This window comes from Cydia pomonella, chromosome 16 (genome assembly GCF_033807575.1).
Source record: "Cydia pomonella isolate Wapato2018A chromosome 16, ilCydPomo1, whole genome shotgun sequence".
Lineage (NCBI taxonomy): Eukaryota > Metazoa > Arthropoda > Insecta > Lepidoptera > Tortricidae > Cydia > Cydia pomonella.
In genome coordinates, this window is record NC_084718.1 from 4047044 (window position 1) to 4063742 (window position 16699).

The 16699-nt window shown below is 39.4% G+C and overlaps 1 protein-coding gene and 2 long non-coding RNA genes across 7 annotated transcripts in view; 1 reads left to right on the plus strand and 2 right to left on the minus strand.

The window, feature by feature from the left end:
* The window catches only part of LOC133526509 (cyclin-dependent kinase-like 1), a 52636-nt gene that overhangs the window by 34004 nt on the left and 1933 nt on the right, over window positions 1–16699 (plus strand). For 3 of the 5 annotated variants that reach the window (XM_061863177.1, XM_061863175.1, XM_061863179.1), the window contains 13 exons: window positions 689–829; window positions 4537–4731; window positions 5393–5562; window positions 6041–6162; window positions 6772–6946; window positions 7667–7739; window positions 8006–8074; window positions 8420–8486; window positions 9449–9525; window positions 10874–10963; window positions 15328–15377; window positions 16050–16156; window positions 16347–16420. In XM_061863177.1, the coding sequence (XP_061719161.1) occupies window positions 689–829; window positions 4537–4731; window positions 5393–5562; window positions 6041–6162; window positions 6772–6946; window positions 7667–7739; window positions 8006–8074; window positions 8420–8486; window positions 9449–9525; window positions 10874–10963; window positions 15328–15377; window positions 16050–16156; window positions 16347–16420 (1410 nt within the window). Of the gene's footprint in view, window positions 1–163; window positions 494–688; window positions 830–4536; window positions 4732–5392; window positions 5563–6040; window positions 6163–6771; window positions 6947–7666; window positions 7740–8005; window positions 8075–8419; window positions 8487–9448; window positions 9526–10873; window positions 10964–15327; window positions 15378–16049; window positions 16157–16346; window positions 16421–16699 lie in introns of those variants that run through there. The other 2 variants (XM_061863176.1, XM_061863180.1) reach the window with 2 other exon arrangements.
* LOC133526512 (uncharacterized) lies at window positions 11075–11785 on the minus strand. The gene is made up of 2 exons (XR_009800739.1): window positions 11371–11785; window positions 11075–11267 (listed from the first exon to the last, which is right to left on the minus strand). It is a non-coding gene; the product is annotated as an uncharacterized LOC133526512 (long non-coding RNA).
* LOC133526513 (uncharacterized) lies at window positions 14327–15074 on the minus strand. Its single transcript, XR_009800740.1, has 2 exons — window positions 14623–15074; window positions 14327–14519 (listed from the first exon to the last, which is right to left on the minus strand). It is a non-coding gene; the product is annotated as an uncharacterized LOC133526513 (long non-coding RNA).

Sequence of the window (16699 nt, forward strand, 5' to 3'; positions counted from 1 at the left end):
CCTAGCAGCCGGGCCATTTACAAGTATGAGCAGCTAGCTGTCGTGAGTATTCATCAAGTAGCAGCTAAAACCGGCCATGAGGAACAAGATGCGCCGTTTGTCCCCCTCCACCCCTAGCAGCCGGGCCATGGACAAATATGAGCAGCTAGCTGTCGTGAGTACTCATCAAGTAGCAACTAAAATGGCCGGCCATGAGGAGCAAGATGCCCCGTTTGTCCCCCTCCACCCCTAGCAGCCGGGCCATTTACAAGTATGAGCAGCTAGCTGTCGTGAGTATTCATCAAGTAGCAGCTAAAACCGGCCATGAGGAACAAGATGCGCCGTTTGTCCCCCTCCACCCCTAGCAGCCGGGCCATGGACAAATATGAGCAGCTAGCTGTCGTGAGTACTCATCAAGTAGCAGCTAAAGCCGGCCATGAGGAGCAAGATGCGCCGTTTGTCCCCCTCCACCCCTAGCAGCCAGGCCATGGACAAATATGAGCAGCTAGCTGACGTGAGTACTCAAGAATGTCTTGATACTTACACACCATAATTAGAAAAGCATGTAAAATGGCCGACAATGCGCCTGATGTGCCCTGATAGATACATAATAGCCTGATAGAGATATGTATTCTTAATTATATCCGAGTTATAAAATCAGAGCATAGTAGAATTTAAGATGAGAATTCGATTATTATTTGATCCTCAGGTCGGCGAAGGCTCGTACGGCGTGGTGCTAAAGTGCCGCCGCCGCGACACAGGGCAGCTTGTCGCCATCAAGAAGTTTCTGGAGACGGAGGACGACGCCGCCGTCCGCAAGATGGCGCTGCGCGAAATACGGATGCTCAAGGTATTACCAATCTGAACTTTATTGCACAGTGATGAGACTGATGAGAATTAATACGGCATGCTAAAGTGCCGTCGCCGCGACACAGGGCAGCTCATCGCCATTAAGAAGTTCCTGGAGACGGAAGACGACGACGCCGTCCGTAAGATGGCGCTGCGAGTGATACGAATGCTCAAGGTAACTATTCTATCTGTGAAATCTCTTCCTCAATATTACTACCGAATGTTCTGTGAACCCGCTCAGAATGAGCTGGAAAGATTGGAGGCCCATTCAAACTTACACTTGGACATCACAATGCGCTAGGACATGTACGCACAAGTACGAGTGAAATGGACGCGCCAATTATACCTACATGACATCATTTAGATATCAAAACGCACATTCGAATCGGCCTCTTATTTAACAGTAGGTAATACTCGTACACAAGACATCCTCGATTGGGGATACCTATTCACAAAAAAATCTGAGGTTTTTACAATAGAAATAGTAAGGTTTCAAAATTACCGTTTCTTTTAAAAAATCCTACACAATGAACCAAAAACAACACCCACATTAACCTTCTACCGCGATTTGATCAGAAACTACGAGTCATTGCATTAGTATCCAACTATACATTAGGTTATTTATTACGTCAACCATAGACCTACGTTTTCTAGGCCACAGAAATAAGCAAACTCCAAATCACATCAAACACTGAATTACCCCTGAAAGTTGTATAGTGCCTACGGTTATTTTCGATGCGATTTCGTCGCAAGGCGATATAATACAATAGAAGAATGTTCAAGGTTCTAGTCGTAGGTTTTAGAAATAAAAGTTTTCCCGATACCGATCTATGAATTAATAAAGTCATATCAATGACTCAGCAATACGTTCAAAGTCACTATATTGACTCAGTTCAAAGACGTGCTGTACGAATCGTCGACGATCCCAAACTCACAAGCGGTATTGAACCTTTAAGTCTAAGGAGAGACTTTGCCTCCTTATGTGTGTTCTACCGCTTGTACAATGGGCTGTGCTCTGAAGAATTGTTTGACATGATGCCCACGGCTACTTTCTATCACCGCACCGCCCGCCGTCGGCAGGGTGTTCGTTCTCACACCCTAGAACCTAAATGGTCACGCACTGTGCGGTTTAAGAGGAACTTCCTCCCGCGCACGCTCCGGTTGTGGAATGAGCTACCTGCCGAGGTTTTCCCGAGGGTCTACAGTATGAGGTTCTTCAAAAAAGGAGTGTACAGATTTTTAAAGGGTCGGCAACGCGCATGTAACACCTCTGGAGTTGCAGGCGTCCATAGGCTACGGTGACTGCTTACCATCAGGCGGGCCGTATGCTTGCTTGCCACCGTCGTGGTATAAAAAAAAAATATATTCACTTTTTTCTGCTCGTCGACTGTAATGGTTGAATTATGATTTCGTATACCAAACTGTGATTGCGTACTTTTCATGTACGTGGAAGCCCAACTTTTAAATTTCTTTCGATACGTTAGTCAAGTATAAAATAACCGGCCAAGGTCATGTCGGGCCACGCTCAGTGTAGGGTTCCGTAGTTACTCTTCCGTCACAATAAACTAAACTGGAGCTTAAAGTATAGTAAATTGTTAACCAAGGGATGAAACGGTACCTTTCACCCGAGTTAAACAAATAGGCAAATGTGCATAATCAGTATCTAATTAAAGTAAGTCTTTTTACTATGAAGGGAAAACTTTTTGCGATAAACTGATCATGTCCGCTATAGTTTTCATTTAATGTCTTTCTTAAGCTCTACTTCCACGATTATTTTCATATTTTTGGACCTATGGTTCAAAAGTTAGAGCCCCCCCTCTACACATTTTTTTTTTTCTTTCGGAGCGATTATCTCCGAATATATTCACTTTATCAAAAAATGTTTCTTGAAAACCCCTATTAGTTTTGAAATACCTTTCTAACGATACCCCACACTCTAGGGTTTAAGCGAAAAAAAAATTCACCCCCACTTTACGAGTAGGGGAGGTACCCTAAAAAAAATTAAAGTTTTAGATTTTATTGTACGACTTTGTCGGCTTTATTGATTTATATATCCATGCCAAATTTCAGCTTTCTAGCACTAACGACCACGGAGCAAAGCCTCGGACAGACAGACAGACAGACGGACATGGCGAAACTATAAGGGTTCCTAGTTGACTACGGAACCCTAAAAAATGACCAATCACGTGCCGCCGCGCTCCCATAGAACGGAGGAAGGCGAGTGGGGGCTCGCGCGTTTATATATATATATATACATATATATATTTTAATTTATTTAGAAAACAAACAGCCTTTTACAAATATGTCTAGAGTAAATGAACTAAAAATAGGCCTAAAGTTTCCTACATTACTAAGAAAACTATTACATAGAAATGTAAATTACGCAATTATAAATTACCGGTTTAGTTGTGTACTACATGCAAGTAAGTTAAGAAAACATACAAAAGTATGAAAAATATGACTGGAACCAAATTGATCAATTTCTAGAAAACAAAATTTGCCGAACTTTGTTCTTGAATACGGACAAACTATGAACAAAAATATCTATATCGTTAAGAGATTCATTATACAAATAACAAGTGCGCCTAAAGAAAGAGTTTTTAGCATACTGTGTGCCACAGGAGGAAATAGAAAATGTGGGTTTAGAACGTGAGTGGAAACGAGAGATTTTGAAGGAAACGCTATCTAATAAAAGGTTAGAATCTATGTGATTTCTAATAATTTTAAATAAAAATAAAACATCTAGATATGCTCTTCTTTTCTCCAATGGAGGGAGACTATGTCTAGCTGCTGACGAAAAATAATCACAGTTATAGCGGCCGGTTCTGTAATCAAGGGACTTACAAAAAAATTTCTGAATCCTTTCAAGTCGTGACTTATGAATGCCAAAATGTGGGCTCCAAACAACACTGCCAAACTCGAAAATACTACGGACGAAAGAGTAATACAAAACTTTTAACGTGAATGTACTTTTGAATGGTTTACTTAAACGCAAAATCATTCCTATTTTTTTATATGCTCTCGCCACAATATTATCTATGTGTTCAACAAAGGAGAGGTTTAGCATCCAGAGTAATCCCTAAATCTCGGATCGACGACACCCGTGAGACACTGCTACCAGCTAACTTATAATCGAAAGTTATAGGATTATGTTTACGGGAAAATGTGATAGTGTAGCATTTCTCAGCGTTTATAATTAAGTGATTTCGCTGACAATATATTATTTTGTCTACTTAAATACTTAACAATTTTCATTACTTATTTAGGTTTTATAGTAAAAAAAATAGTGTTGATGACTCGTAGAAAAAATATTATATACGATAGTGATATAATTAAGCTTTTCAATCTCGTTCCTAATTTGTCATTGATCTGATGATGGAGCCGGAAGATATGAACTGGAACTTCATGATCGTATCATAGCTGTGTTTGGATTTGTGAGGAAGGTCACGTAATGGACTTTGAACACGATCAGGTTTCAAGGTTAAAAAGCGTGTTTTTCTAGTGTTTTTTAAACTATCAATTTATTTAATAAGAAGATGAGTTTGTTAGACCAACTGAAAAAAAATGGTTTAAGCGTGTAAACCAGAGGTGCTAAAAATCTCAATTTTATGTTATCTAAAACCATAAAAATATGGGTTATGGTTAAAGTTTGCCTGTTTCATACCTGCAATGGTGGCGTTTTTGAAACGTTTTACTTGTACCTTGCAGAAACTTCGCCACGAGCACCTGGTGAACATGATTGAGGTGTTCCGTCGCAAGCGGCGGTTCTACCTCGTCTTCGAATACCTGGACCACACACTCCTGGATGAGCTGGAAGCCTCCCCTGGTGGCTTAGGAGAAGATACCGCTAAGAGGCACCTCTACCAGCTGTTGAAGGGGATCGACTTCTGTCATCAGAATTCCGTAAGTACCTTCTCTCTACCATGTGTTGCTTTATTAGAAAAATAAGCATTTTCAGAAAAAGTGTTACATTTACTTTTTTTCGAAAACCATAAATTTTTGGGTTGGGGTAAACAAAAATGGCAATAAAAAATGTCAGTTTCGTGACGCATTCACAAAATTGACACCCAAAATTTTTCTAAAAAACTGGGGATACTTTTTCATTTTATTAAATCCTCGTGATTCTGAATCGAAGTAACCCAAAAGTTGATAGATTTTCGAAAAAGGTACATTTTTTTCTGAAAACCTCCAGATACCTACTGACTTCCACTTGTATTTAACTTAGTTATTCGCTTGGAAGAAATGGACGCTATATTTTATTTTCTAGGTTGGAAATTAATAAGTAGGTAACATCTACTTGGTGACAAGGAGAAAGACGTCACTGATGATTTGTAAATTAAATGTAACAAGATAAAAAAATTGGTTTTGGCTGCGAGTGCTGACTTTATTTAGAGCTTCGATCAAGCGATTTGACTTGGTGGTGGTTCACGAGATGGAAATAACTTTGGTAACATCTAAAAATTCACTAAAAAATGTACAGCTGCATCAACTGCCATAAAATAAGACATTATTCAGGATAGAAAAATAGTAATCATTTCATCACAAATATTTATTCTTCTTACAGATCATCCACCGTGACGTCAAGCCAGAGAACGTCCTAGTGTCCAACACAGGCATCGTCAAGCTGTGCGATTTGGGCTTCGCCCGGGCTCTAGCAGCGCCAGGCGAGCCCTACACGGAGTACGTGGCCACGCGGTGGTATAGGGCGCCGGAGTTACTGGTAGCAGAACACAGGTAGATTATACTAGGCCATCCATTATCCACCATCATCATTATGCAACAACTCATCCAAGGACCTTATCCAAGCCTTGCGATCTGGATCGGTGGAAATTGTTAGGAGTCTTCTCTTGCTGCGTGCTCTGATTCGCGGTCGCCATTCAAGATTTCTTCTCACCTGCGTTAGAAGCCATCGCGGTCAGTGGCTCTATTTGTTATGTGTCCCGCCTTTTGCCTTCAATACGGACATCGTGAAGCTCTGCAATTTGGAGTGGAGCAAAAATCAGATTCATATACGACACCGCTTAGCCGTTGGCTAACTCTTCAGAAAACTCCCGGAAGATATAAATATCACTTACAAATTTTTATATTACACTTATACACACTAGAAGGTTCAGGTCTCTCGGGTGTACGTCAAGTTCTGGGCCCAGCAGTGGGATGAATGTAGACTAAGGCTAAATAGGTATTCGATTTTAATACTGTGCCACATTATCAGGTACGGCCCTGAAGTGGATATCTGGGCAATAGGCTGTTTGTTCGCTGAGATGTTGACCGGCGACCCGCTGTTTCCTGGCGATTCTGACATCGACCAGCTCGCGCTCATCATCAAGACTGTCGGTGAGTTTCAATATTAGGCGAACATACACATCTCACTGAAACGTTGAAGGACGACATATTTGTGGTTGGATATAAGAATCTTCTGTTTTTCGATGATAACTTTTTATAGTGTTGACAAAGAATCGTAAAATTTGCATGGGATAAGGGTGAACAGATTCCCAAGAACCTTACTAAATTTCATAAGTATTTTTTAAGGACAATAAAAAATACCGTCGAAAAACAGAAAAATCTCATGTCCAACCACAAGTACGGTGTCGTTGTGTATCTGGTAGACTAGAAACTCTGGCTCTGGCTCTGGTCTGCCCAAGAAAAGTGAATAATAGGTACAAACACCGCGTTTGATTTAATTTCGTCAATAGATAATCTACACAAATAGTGTGTTGTATAACATTTTAAAAAAATCAGCCCAGTAACAGTAAGGCTCCGTTTCCACCAGAGATTTGCGAGAAAGCGTTAGCGAAGGATATGTTGAAAACCAATACAATCACTATCCTCGTTCAGCGTAAATTTCTATTGGATCTTAACAAACACATCCCTTGCTACACATTCTCGTACATATCTAATGGAAAGGCAACCTTAACGTTACCTAATTATTTAAAATAATTCCAGGCAAGCTACCCCCACGCCACCAGCAAGTTGTAGCTCGCCTGGCTAGCGGCGCCGCGCTAGCGGCCGGCCCTCGAGGCTCGCTTCCAGGGACAGGACATGCCAAGGACCTTCTAGCGGCTTGTCTGAGGACGGAGCCCCGCGCGAGGCCTTCTGCCGGCGCACTGCTTAGGCATAAGTGAGTATGGGTGAATAGGCTCCTGTCCGGGTCTGAATATGCCAAGACCTAACGGTTTGTCTAAGGATCAGGGGCGGCGGGTCCATACAACTCGATTCCCACCGGCTTGCCTAAAATTTATTGCTACATAAACCAAACTTATATATCATCATTAAAATTAAAAATATATCCATAATGAAAACACTACGTATTACATTACCTTGGAATTGATAATACGATAATAGTATGGCAAAGGTGGTTATACACTAACTGCAAAAGCTCGCGCCCAAGGACACACCTTGCGCACGCCTCACTTTTATCATGAAGAAAAGTACATAATGTTAAGGTGTTTTTTTGTTCCGAGTTGCCTAGCCAGAATTTTCACGCGCCGCTACTGCGAAGGATAGAGTTGTAGCGAAGCCTTATACTGCGCGCTGTTAAGGCATAAGTAGCTTATAATATATTCTTCGTGACTGCTGGTCTGTGAGGCTATGCTCTGGACGGGACAAGTCAAGAATCTTCTAACTTAATCTTATCTTCTGTGTTAAAGTACTATGGACACTTTGACAGTGGACTTACGGTTGTAATACAGGGAAATTTCACGCTGAGGTCTCTTCTTTCTTCTTCTTACGAAGAACGTTGAAGGACGGTAGTGAGGCTTAAACTTCCTATCCATAGGTATTATAACACACTATTTACTTAGTTCCGTTTCTAAATGATTTGTTTTAATATCTATTTCAGATACTTTACTCATGATGGCTTCGTGGATGTCTTCAACGCAGAACTGAGGAAAAAACTAGGAAAGGAACTACAGGTATTTTGTTTATTACACCTGGATGCGTAGACAAGATGCCAAATGTTCACGCTCCGTAGCGTAGCATATTAGTTATCTCTCTCTATCATACTTCCTTATAAGTGCGACAGAGACAGTTGTGTTTCATTCTCTACGGAGCGTTAACGATTAGCATCATGTCTACGCACTCTGACTACTTACAATATCGCAGTATAGTGATAGAAATGATTTATTGTAAATTTATACAAATTGTAAATTTATAATAATCTAAATTGAAATATATACAGACACCTCCTCAGCAGAGTACAGCGCGCGTTGGGAAACCACGTCAACAATGGACGCTGAACATAATCCCTGTAAGTTACTTACCTACCTCTTTATAACGTTTCGATCAGGGACCAAATCAATAAGCCCTATAATTGCATAATTGTATATTCGACTAATTTATTTGATGGCCGGGTGGCTTATGAGTTATAACATAGCCATAAAAGCTAGTTCAAACCCAGCTTCGATCACCTGTTGAACGTTTTTTGTTCCTTCGCAAGTTCTTAAGATTAGGTTGGCAATAATCAGATAGGCTCAAGTAACGAAGATGATGTTGATGGTGAGATAACGTTTTTAACTTTAACTGCTTTTGTCTTGAAAACTAAGACAACATGGTTAATATTATTAGCAATAAAGACCGTCGATTTTAATTTCAGGATCACAGCAGGTCTTGCACGGAGAGCGCGGCCGGAGAATCTTTGTTAGACTACAATTACACTCCTGGTAATTTACTATTATGTGTTTTGTAATATTGCTTCCTTCTATTTTATAAAAAAATCATTCACCCAATGTCCGACCGGCACCGAGGGAGCGTCTAGCGATCTACCATTACTCATGCGAGTAGAAGCGCCGTTAGGCGTGGGCGACGTGGGCCCCCGCCTACGGCCTCGCGCCTAAAATAAGAAATTATATCTGGGTAAGGTAAAAATGCCAGTGCCACCAGAGGGCCTCGCAAAATGTACCTTGCCCAAATAAAATTTTGGCCTTGCCCCGCCACTGCATGCGAGAATCGATTGTTAATTCCGTGTAACCAGTAAAAGTTTACTTTAACCTAACAACGGTTTTCTGTAAGTAACATTTCCTCCTCTTTTGGAATTAGTTAAGAAGAAAAAAACGTGAATGTTGTCGAATCGCTAACTGCTGACGACGAGTACCTTTTCTAATATAAATTTCCTCATTGCTAGTTCTCGCCGATCGCCGCTAGTCGGATTTTATCAACATTCCGCTTAAGAGGCTGTCAATACCTAAAGCGCGCACACTGTCTATTTGTATCGGAGTAAATGAGATAGCACTGTCGCATGTTACTTGGCCTGGGCAAGGGAATAATAAGAAAAATATTTACATAAAAAAAGTGGATTATTAGTGTAATATTTTACTCAATAGCGGTTTAGATATAAATGTTTTGAAATTGTGATTTTAATTGCAGACCCATAAGTCAAAACAATAAAGACATAGAACCGTTTAATTTTGATTTTAAGACCGATCTTTGCAATTATTTTCTATCGAGCCGATTTCGTTCAATCATGTATCGAGTACAACCACGGTCTTTGAAATATAATTAATATGAACATATATTTTTCTTACTTGACTAAAATAAATAGTCTTTCTTAAAAAACTGTTTAAGTAACATCAATTTCAAGGACATTGGGTGTTGACAGCCTCTTAATTTGATTGATTTGTTAAAGTTTCAGAGGCTCAAATGGAGACAGTGTCGGAGAAAAAGCCACCGCACCCCTCCGAGGCTTCTCACGTGGCTGCTGAGGTGATTATTGATTTCTAATTTTTTTTTTTTTTAATATTATAGGACATTATTACATAACTAACTAAGTCCCTCAGTAAGCACAATAAGGCTTGTGTTGAGGGTACTTAGACAACGATATATATCATATATAAATATTTATAAATACTTAAATACATAGAAAACACCCACTCAGGAACAAATATCCATGCTCATCACACAAATACATGCCCTTACCAGGATTTGAACCCGGGACCATCAGCTTCGTAGGCAGGGTCACTACCCACTAGGCCAAACCGGTCGTCAAATTTTACTCGATTAAGTCCCGTTGTAGTGAATAATAATGAGTAAAACTCGTGAAAGTTTAAGTCAGCATTACAGTTGGTAATACAAAAAACCTGTACCTCATAGGAATTTCCTTTGCCACAAAAATTGCACATACAAATATTAAGCGTCATATCTGTTCCAACAAAGGTTTGTACTTTGCAGGCAAAATTAAGACTCAGTAAGAAGACAGCGCGCCCTAGGCGAGGCGCCGCTAGTACCTCAGTGGCCCCGATAGCTAGGCCTATTTTCAAGGGACGTGCGCCGCGCGTTGCAAGGAATACAGGCGTTGCTTCCTTGGCAGAATGTCGCGTAGTGTATTATTTTCTTTTTTTTGTTTTGACAACCCTATTTTTTAAGTTCACTGTGAGGAATCAGAATGACCTTCGCGCGCATAATCAAACGTATGATCATTTGTATTTGAACCTACATTATTCTTCTAGTAACATTATTATTCAATATATGTACTATATGATCGACTATGAATGTACCACTAGCTGCTTCCAGGTTTAAATTATCTTTCTAACACACAACCAAAGGGAAATTGAAGTAGAGGTGGATTGTCAAAGAAAACTTTGTAGCCGCAATAAATTTACTGCCATCTTTCGACACATAATTAAAACTTTTAGAACGCTATCCTTATTCTTTCACTGATTTATTTATTTTATTTATTTAATCTTTATTGCACATAAGAAAACACACTGTACAATAGGCGAACTTGCGCCACTTTTTGATATTTAACAAATTTCACACATCAGAGAAAGAATGAGGATCAAAGTCAAGTGGCGTTCTAAAAGTTTTAACCATGTGTCTAAAGATGGCAGTAAATTTACAGTGGCTACAAAATTTTCTTTGACAATCTACCTCTATTTCAAATTCTCTTTGACACCAAAAGCCTAGTTGATCATAAGTAAGTAATGAAGTGTAACTTTAGAGGGGATGCGGCAATCCTTTGAAAATAGGCCTAACCGAAGAAACCCCAGCAAGTACTCTATGAAACTAATTGTTAAACTGGCAAGTAATGACAACATGTAAACATCGATTCCAGAACACAGCACAAGCGTCTCGGAAGTCGTATGCGACGGCCGCGCGCGCGCCGGCCCGCGCGCTCGCCCCTGCCCTCAACGACACTTTTCAAGTAAGTTGTTACGTGAATTTTAACACAAGAACATAATATTACTTTGCTAATCCGCGAGAAAATAACGTTGTTACGGGTTGACAAGGGGAAGCCAAGAATAAAGGTCACAAATAAAAATTAACTTTATATATATTACAATAACTAATCCTACTTAACTAACTAATTAATCTAAATTTGGACGCCAGGTGAGTTTCCGTCTGGTGACCGACGAGGTACTCAGCCGAACCGCTGCCGAGGTAAAGGCTAGCTCAGTCAGATTATACTTTTCACATTCAGCCGTACACCAAAAGGGCATGACGATACGCTAAAACAAGACATAATATACTTTATTCCCCACTACTAGATAGACAAAGTAACGTTAACGGCTAACTATACAAAACTAGGATTTCCTTAATATTAAAACTTACCCCTTTGGTGTAGATGATTTGACACTCACAAAATAACAAAATTTATGTCACATCCACTGGTAGGATTGTCTAGATTTAAATTCCAAAATATTTCCATAAATTCCTTTTTACAATCTTAAATCACAGCACCAGTGGAGAATACATGTCTACATGATTCGCTATTCCAAGTTCAAGTGTCGGTTACAATTTTTCTCGGCATGACCGCAAATATTATTCTAATTCATTCAAATACACAAACTAATCATACAAAAAGTTAACACGTTCCGGGGATCGATCCTCGGTCCTTCAACTTAGAAGTCTAGCCCGCACGCCACTGGACCACCAAGACTCATGGCTAGCGGCCGTAAATTAGTAACCAGTTACAGCGCCTTTAAACCATTGCACCTTATTTCAAAGACAGAAGGTTTATTATAGAATGATGTCGATAATCTAAAGTTGACTTAGTGACATCATAACATGCCCCTTCCCTCATTAAAAAAATAAATAAATAAAATTTATTTATTTATTTTTTATAGTAGGGTTTCATATCCTTAATATGCCAAATTCCAATATTCTTTCCATGTGCGTTGTTTAACCTAAACACAATGTCCGACAATTTTTCCACTACAACAGCCCTGTCAAATTTAGGAGCTAGCTTAGCCATGAATTTGTTACCTGCATTAGACAAATATTTGGTTCTTCTCCAGACTATATCACCTACCTCAAATGTTGCCAGTCTTGTCCCTTGATTATAACGAAAACTACTCTTAATGTGTGCGTTTTTTATTTTATCTTGTACTTCTTTGAATATTGCCCCTCTTTCTTCTAGACTGTCCAGATAAGGTCCCGTATTTACGGTGACACTATCTGTCGGAATAATTAATGGTTGAGCAGAGGGCAAGGGTGTTAAATTCGAAACCGCAGTTTCCCTACCAAAAAACAAGTATGATGGGGTCAGCCGCGTGGTTTCATGAACCGCTGTTCTAATCGCATGGCCTATTTCATCTATACTACTATCCCATTCATTATGCTTCTTTGACGTTATATATGAAGAAATCATTGTCCCTATTACGCGATTTACTCTTTCGGTAGGATTGCTCTGTGGATGATAGTGCGGGGTGTAACTAATTTCTACACAGTACTTTGAAGCTAAGTCCTTAAATAAATGTGACTCGAACTGTTTCCCATTATCACAGACAATCACTTTTGGTGCACCGAATAACAAGAATAATTTTTCTAGAGTCTCGCACATTTTGTCCGCCTTCCCTGTACGTAGAGGAAATAAAACAGTGAACTTGCTGAACAAGCAGGTTACTACTAATAACATGGTGTTACACTTCTTACTCTTTGGAAATGGACCCATAAAGTCCATGGCTACTACTTGCCAAGGCCACTTCACTTCTCTGTGATCCTGTTAGGCAACCGGTTGAACATATTCTGCATGACAGAAATATATATTAGCACAGACTCATCAGTGCCTTGCGTCCTTGCCCTTATCTCTGCTAAAAGCTCCTCCTGATAATAAGGTCTCTGGAATGCACGTTTCAAGAGAACGACCAACTCATCCCAACTACTAACGTACTCTTTATTGGCCCTGAACCAGACCAATGCATCCCCTTCGAAAAAGTCAATCGCGTAACGCCATAGATCTATATCAGTTGCATTTCTAGCCTCTTTTAATTCCGCAACTCGTTCCAAGAATGCGTTCACGCTCATTCTTTTGCCTCCCGCGAATTTAAGACCCCACTGATGAACCGGCACTAACTTCCGTTTTGGCAAAGCCTCTTCCTCAGCCATGGTTGAGTTACGCACTAACCTGGGCCTGCTCCTTGTATCTTGTTCCCATTGACTATCTGAGAACATAACACTCCTATCGCACCTGTCCAAAACCTCCCCATGCTCATGCTTACTCGTAGAAGCGCCCCCTATGTCTTCAGGAACATTAGCTTGGTCATCCAATCTTTGTATAACCAAACGCCCCAATTCCCCTAAAGTGTTCTGTAAAATTTCCCTATCATCTACAGTCAAGTTTTCCCCCTCGACAATGTCGTCTTGCCCTTCCAGCTTATCTACCAGCACCTGGCACTGCTGTAGCAATCCCTCCTTACGAACCCCCTCAGCCTCGGTGACCTGTTTCAATAAAGATAACCTATTTTGAACGTGATATAGCCTGGAGATCAACCGTTTAAACAACGACCTATCTGGTTTGCCAGTCAACTCCGCAATGTAATTTGACAGAACCTGCAGTTTCGCCGAGCATATTTCAAGGTCATATTGCACAGACTCTGACTTTGGTGCCCTAATTTCTAACCCTGAACCTTTGTCCAGCTCTGAACGCATCAGTTCAGTCAGCAGCTTTTTCATAACCGGAGCTGTCGCTGCCTTCAGAACAATCCCCCGGCATGCGAGCTCATACTCTAATTCATCTTTCAATAAAAAATTAGGATCCATTTTTAAATCTATTTACCCGTAGCAATAAGCAATAAATATAAAAAATCTGCAAAAACAATAAAAAACTATCACCAAGAATTAAAAACATTCACATTTCACAATTTAACATTAACATTGAAATAATTCTTAATAATAACCCAAAAGACAAAAAAACACTATTTAAATAGGTACTTACAAAAATAAAATCGAAATACTATAGCTATCCAAATACCCTAAATAACCGTAATATACACATCTAAATTTCTTGAATATTTAAAATAAACCATTTTTTATTATACTATACCACTTATTAATCTTAATAGTACTAACCAAGCGACTTAAACATAACCCACTAAGACTTCAAACAACTAATCATAACCCAATAAGCGTTACAATCTTACAATGTGAGGATTACGCTGCAAAAATTGTAAAATTCACCTCAACGAACTTTGACCTGTGACGACCGCTTGCCAACCACCCGTTATTTTACGTTGGGCGCTAATTTGTTACGGGTTGACAAGGGGAAGCCAAGAATAAAGGTCACAAATAAAAATTAACTTTATATATATTACAATAACTAATCCTACTTAACTAACTAATTAATCTAAATTTGGACGCCAGGTGAGTTTCCGTCTGGTGACCGACGAGGTACTCAGCCGAACCGCTGCCGAGGTAAAGGCTAGCTCAGTCAGATTATACTTTTCACATTCAGCCGTACACCAAAAGGGCATGACGATACGCTAAAACAAGACATAATATACTTTATTCCCCACTACTAGATAGACAAAGTAACGTTAACGGCTAACTATACAAAACTAGGATTTCCTTAATATTAAAACTTACCCCTTTGGTGTAGATGATTTGACACTCACAAAATAACAAAATTTATGTCACATCCACTGGTAGGATTGTCTAGATTTAAATTCCAAAATATTTCCATAAATTCCTTTTTACAATCTTAAATCACAGCACCAGTGGAGAATACATGCCTACATGATTCGCTATTCCAAGTTCAAGTGTCGGTTACAATTTTTCTCGGCATGACCGCAAATATTATTCTAATTCATTCAAATACACAAACTAATCATACAAAAAGTTAACACGTTCCGGGGATCGATCCTCGGTCCTTCAACTTAGAAGTCTAGCCCGCACGCCACTGGACCACCAAGACTCATGGCTAGCGGCCGTAAATTAGTAACCAGTTACAGCGCCTTTAAACCATTGCACCTTATTTCAAAGACAGAAGGTTTATTATAGAATGATGTCGATAATCTAAAGTTGACTTAGTGACATCATAACAACGTGTTAGTCAATCAGTGCTAACCCGTTATACTTACTTGCGTATAAATACGCAAATAAATATAACAACCCACCACCAAAAGTACAAAAATAACCACCAAATGTTCAAGAAAATAAATTACAAGAATATGAACTAATAAGAGAATAGTCGAAATTAAATACTGCTTATTTTTTAAATAAAAATATAGTATTCGGTATAGTATAATATCAGGCAAATTTTAACTGTTGTATTATTACAAATATTTCCAGAATTTCAACGTGCCAGTAAATTCCTACCCCCGAACGCCTTACATCAAGAAGTGAGTAATATACTGTCATCTGTAGAAATTACACAATAATTACAAACATTTTAGTTATCTAAATCATTATTTACAGACAGACCGACAATTATAGGTCGTTTCACGACAGCTGACACGAATGGAATGTACGAAACTTTCGACTGAAACATGTATCGGTATACAGTCAGGGCCGCCATTAAGTATATTGGTTATTGTTATACACAGATAGATTTTATTTTCATTCACTCATTCGTTCCATCAAAGAGAATTTGAAATAGAGGAACTTTTAGACCGCCATTTGACTTTGATCCTTATTCTTTCACTGATATGTGTTAAAATCGTTAAATATCCTAAGTAAAAGTAAAGTGGCGACATTTTATCGGGCATCGGTTAAAAGTTGTGGCGCTATCGCTCGAAACGATGCCGCTATACCTTTGGCCTTTAATCTATTAGATGGCACCACTTTTTTTTTAATTTTACACATATCAGTGAAAAAATAAGAATCAAAGTCAAATGGCGTTCTAAAAGTTTAAATTATGTGTCGAAAGATGGCATTAAATTTACTGTGGCTACAAAGTTTTCTTTGACAATCCACCTCTATTTCAAATTCACTTTGGTTCCATTTATGCCAGCTCTTGTGACTTGACCTGTACTTGCACAGAATTAGACAATAAAGTGACTATTCGTGTACAGGGTGAACCACAAGCTGGTGATGGACGAGGACCTGGTGCGAGGGCGTGCAGCCGCTAAGAAAGCCTTCAAGAATCAGCCAGAGTTCTCCCTACCCTACGTTCCAGGAGGTAATATCGTTGGCTCGGTTGACTACCAGCTGACCGTTTGTAAACCTTATTGCAAAGAGATTAGATTCAATAATGATCTGATACGCTTATTGCTGTTAGTATCTATTACTTCTATTAGGTAATTTATGGTATCTAAGGACAAAATATGTGGTATCTATCGGTAGACTAATCTAGTGAAATTGTCTTTCAGCCAGCAACAGCCCAGTGAAGATAGCAAAGAAACACCTACCAATTGGGCCCAACAAATCCTGCGGGAATTGGGAGGTAAGACAAGTGTCATGTGATTTCTCAGCCTAATCTCTGGCTTTGACCTAAGAGAATTTTAAATAGAGGTGGATTGTCAAAGAAAACTTTGTAGCCACAGTAAATTTACTGCCATCTTTCGACACATGATTAACTTTTAGAACGCCATTTGACTTTGATCAAAGGTTACGGCACCATCGTTGTTCGACACGATGTCGCCGCCATAGCTTTGGCGTATGATCTATTAGATGGCGCCAATTTTTGATATTTAACCAATTTAACACATATCAGTGAAAGAAT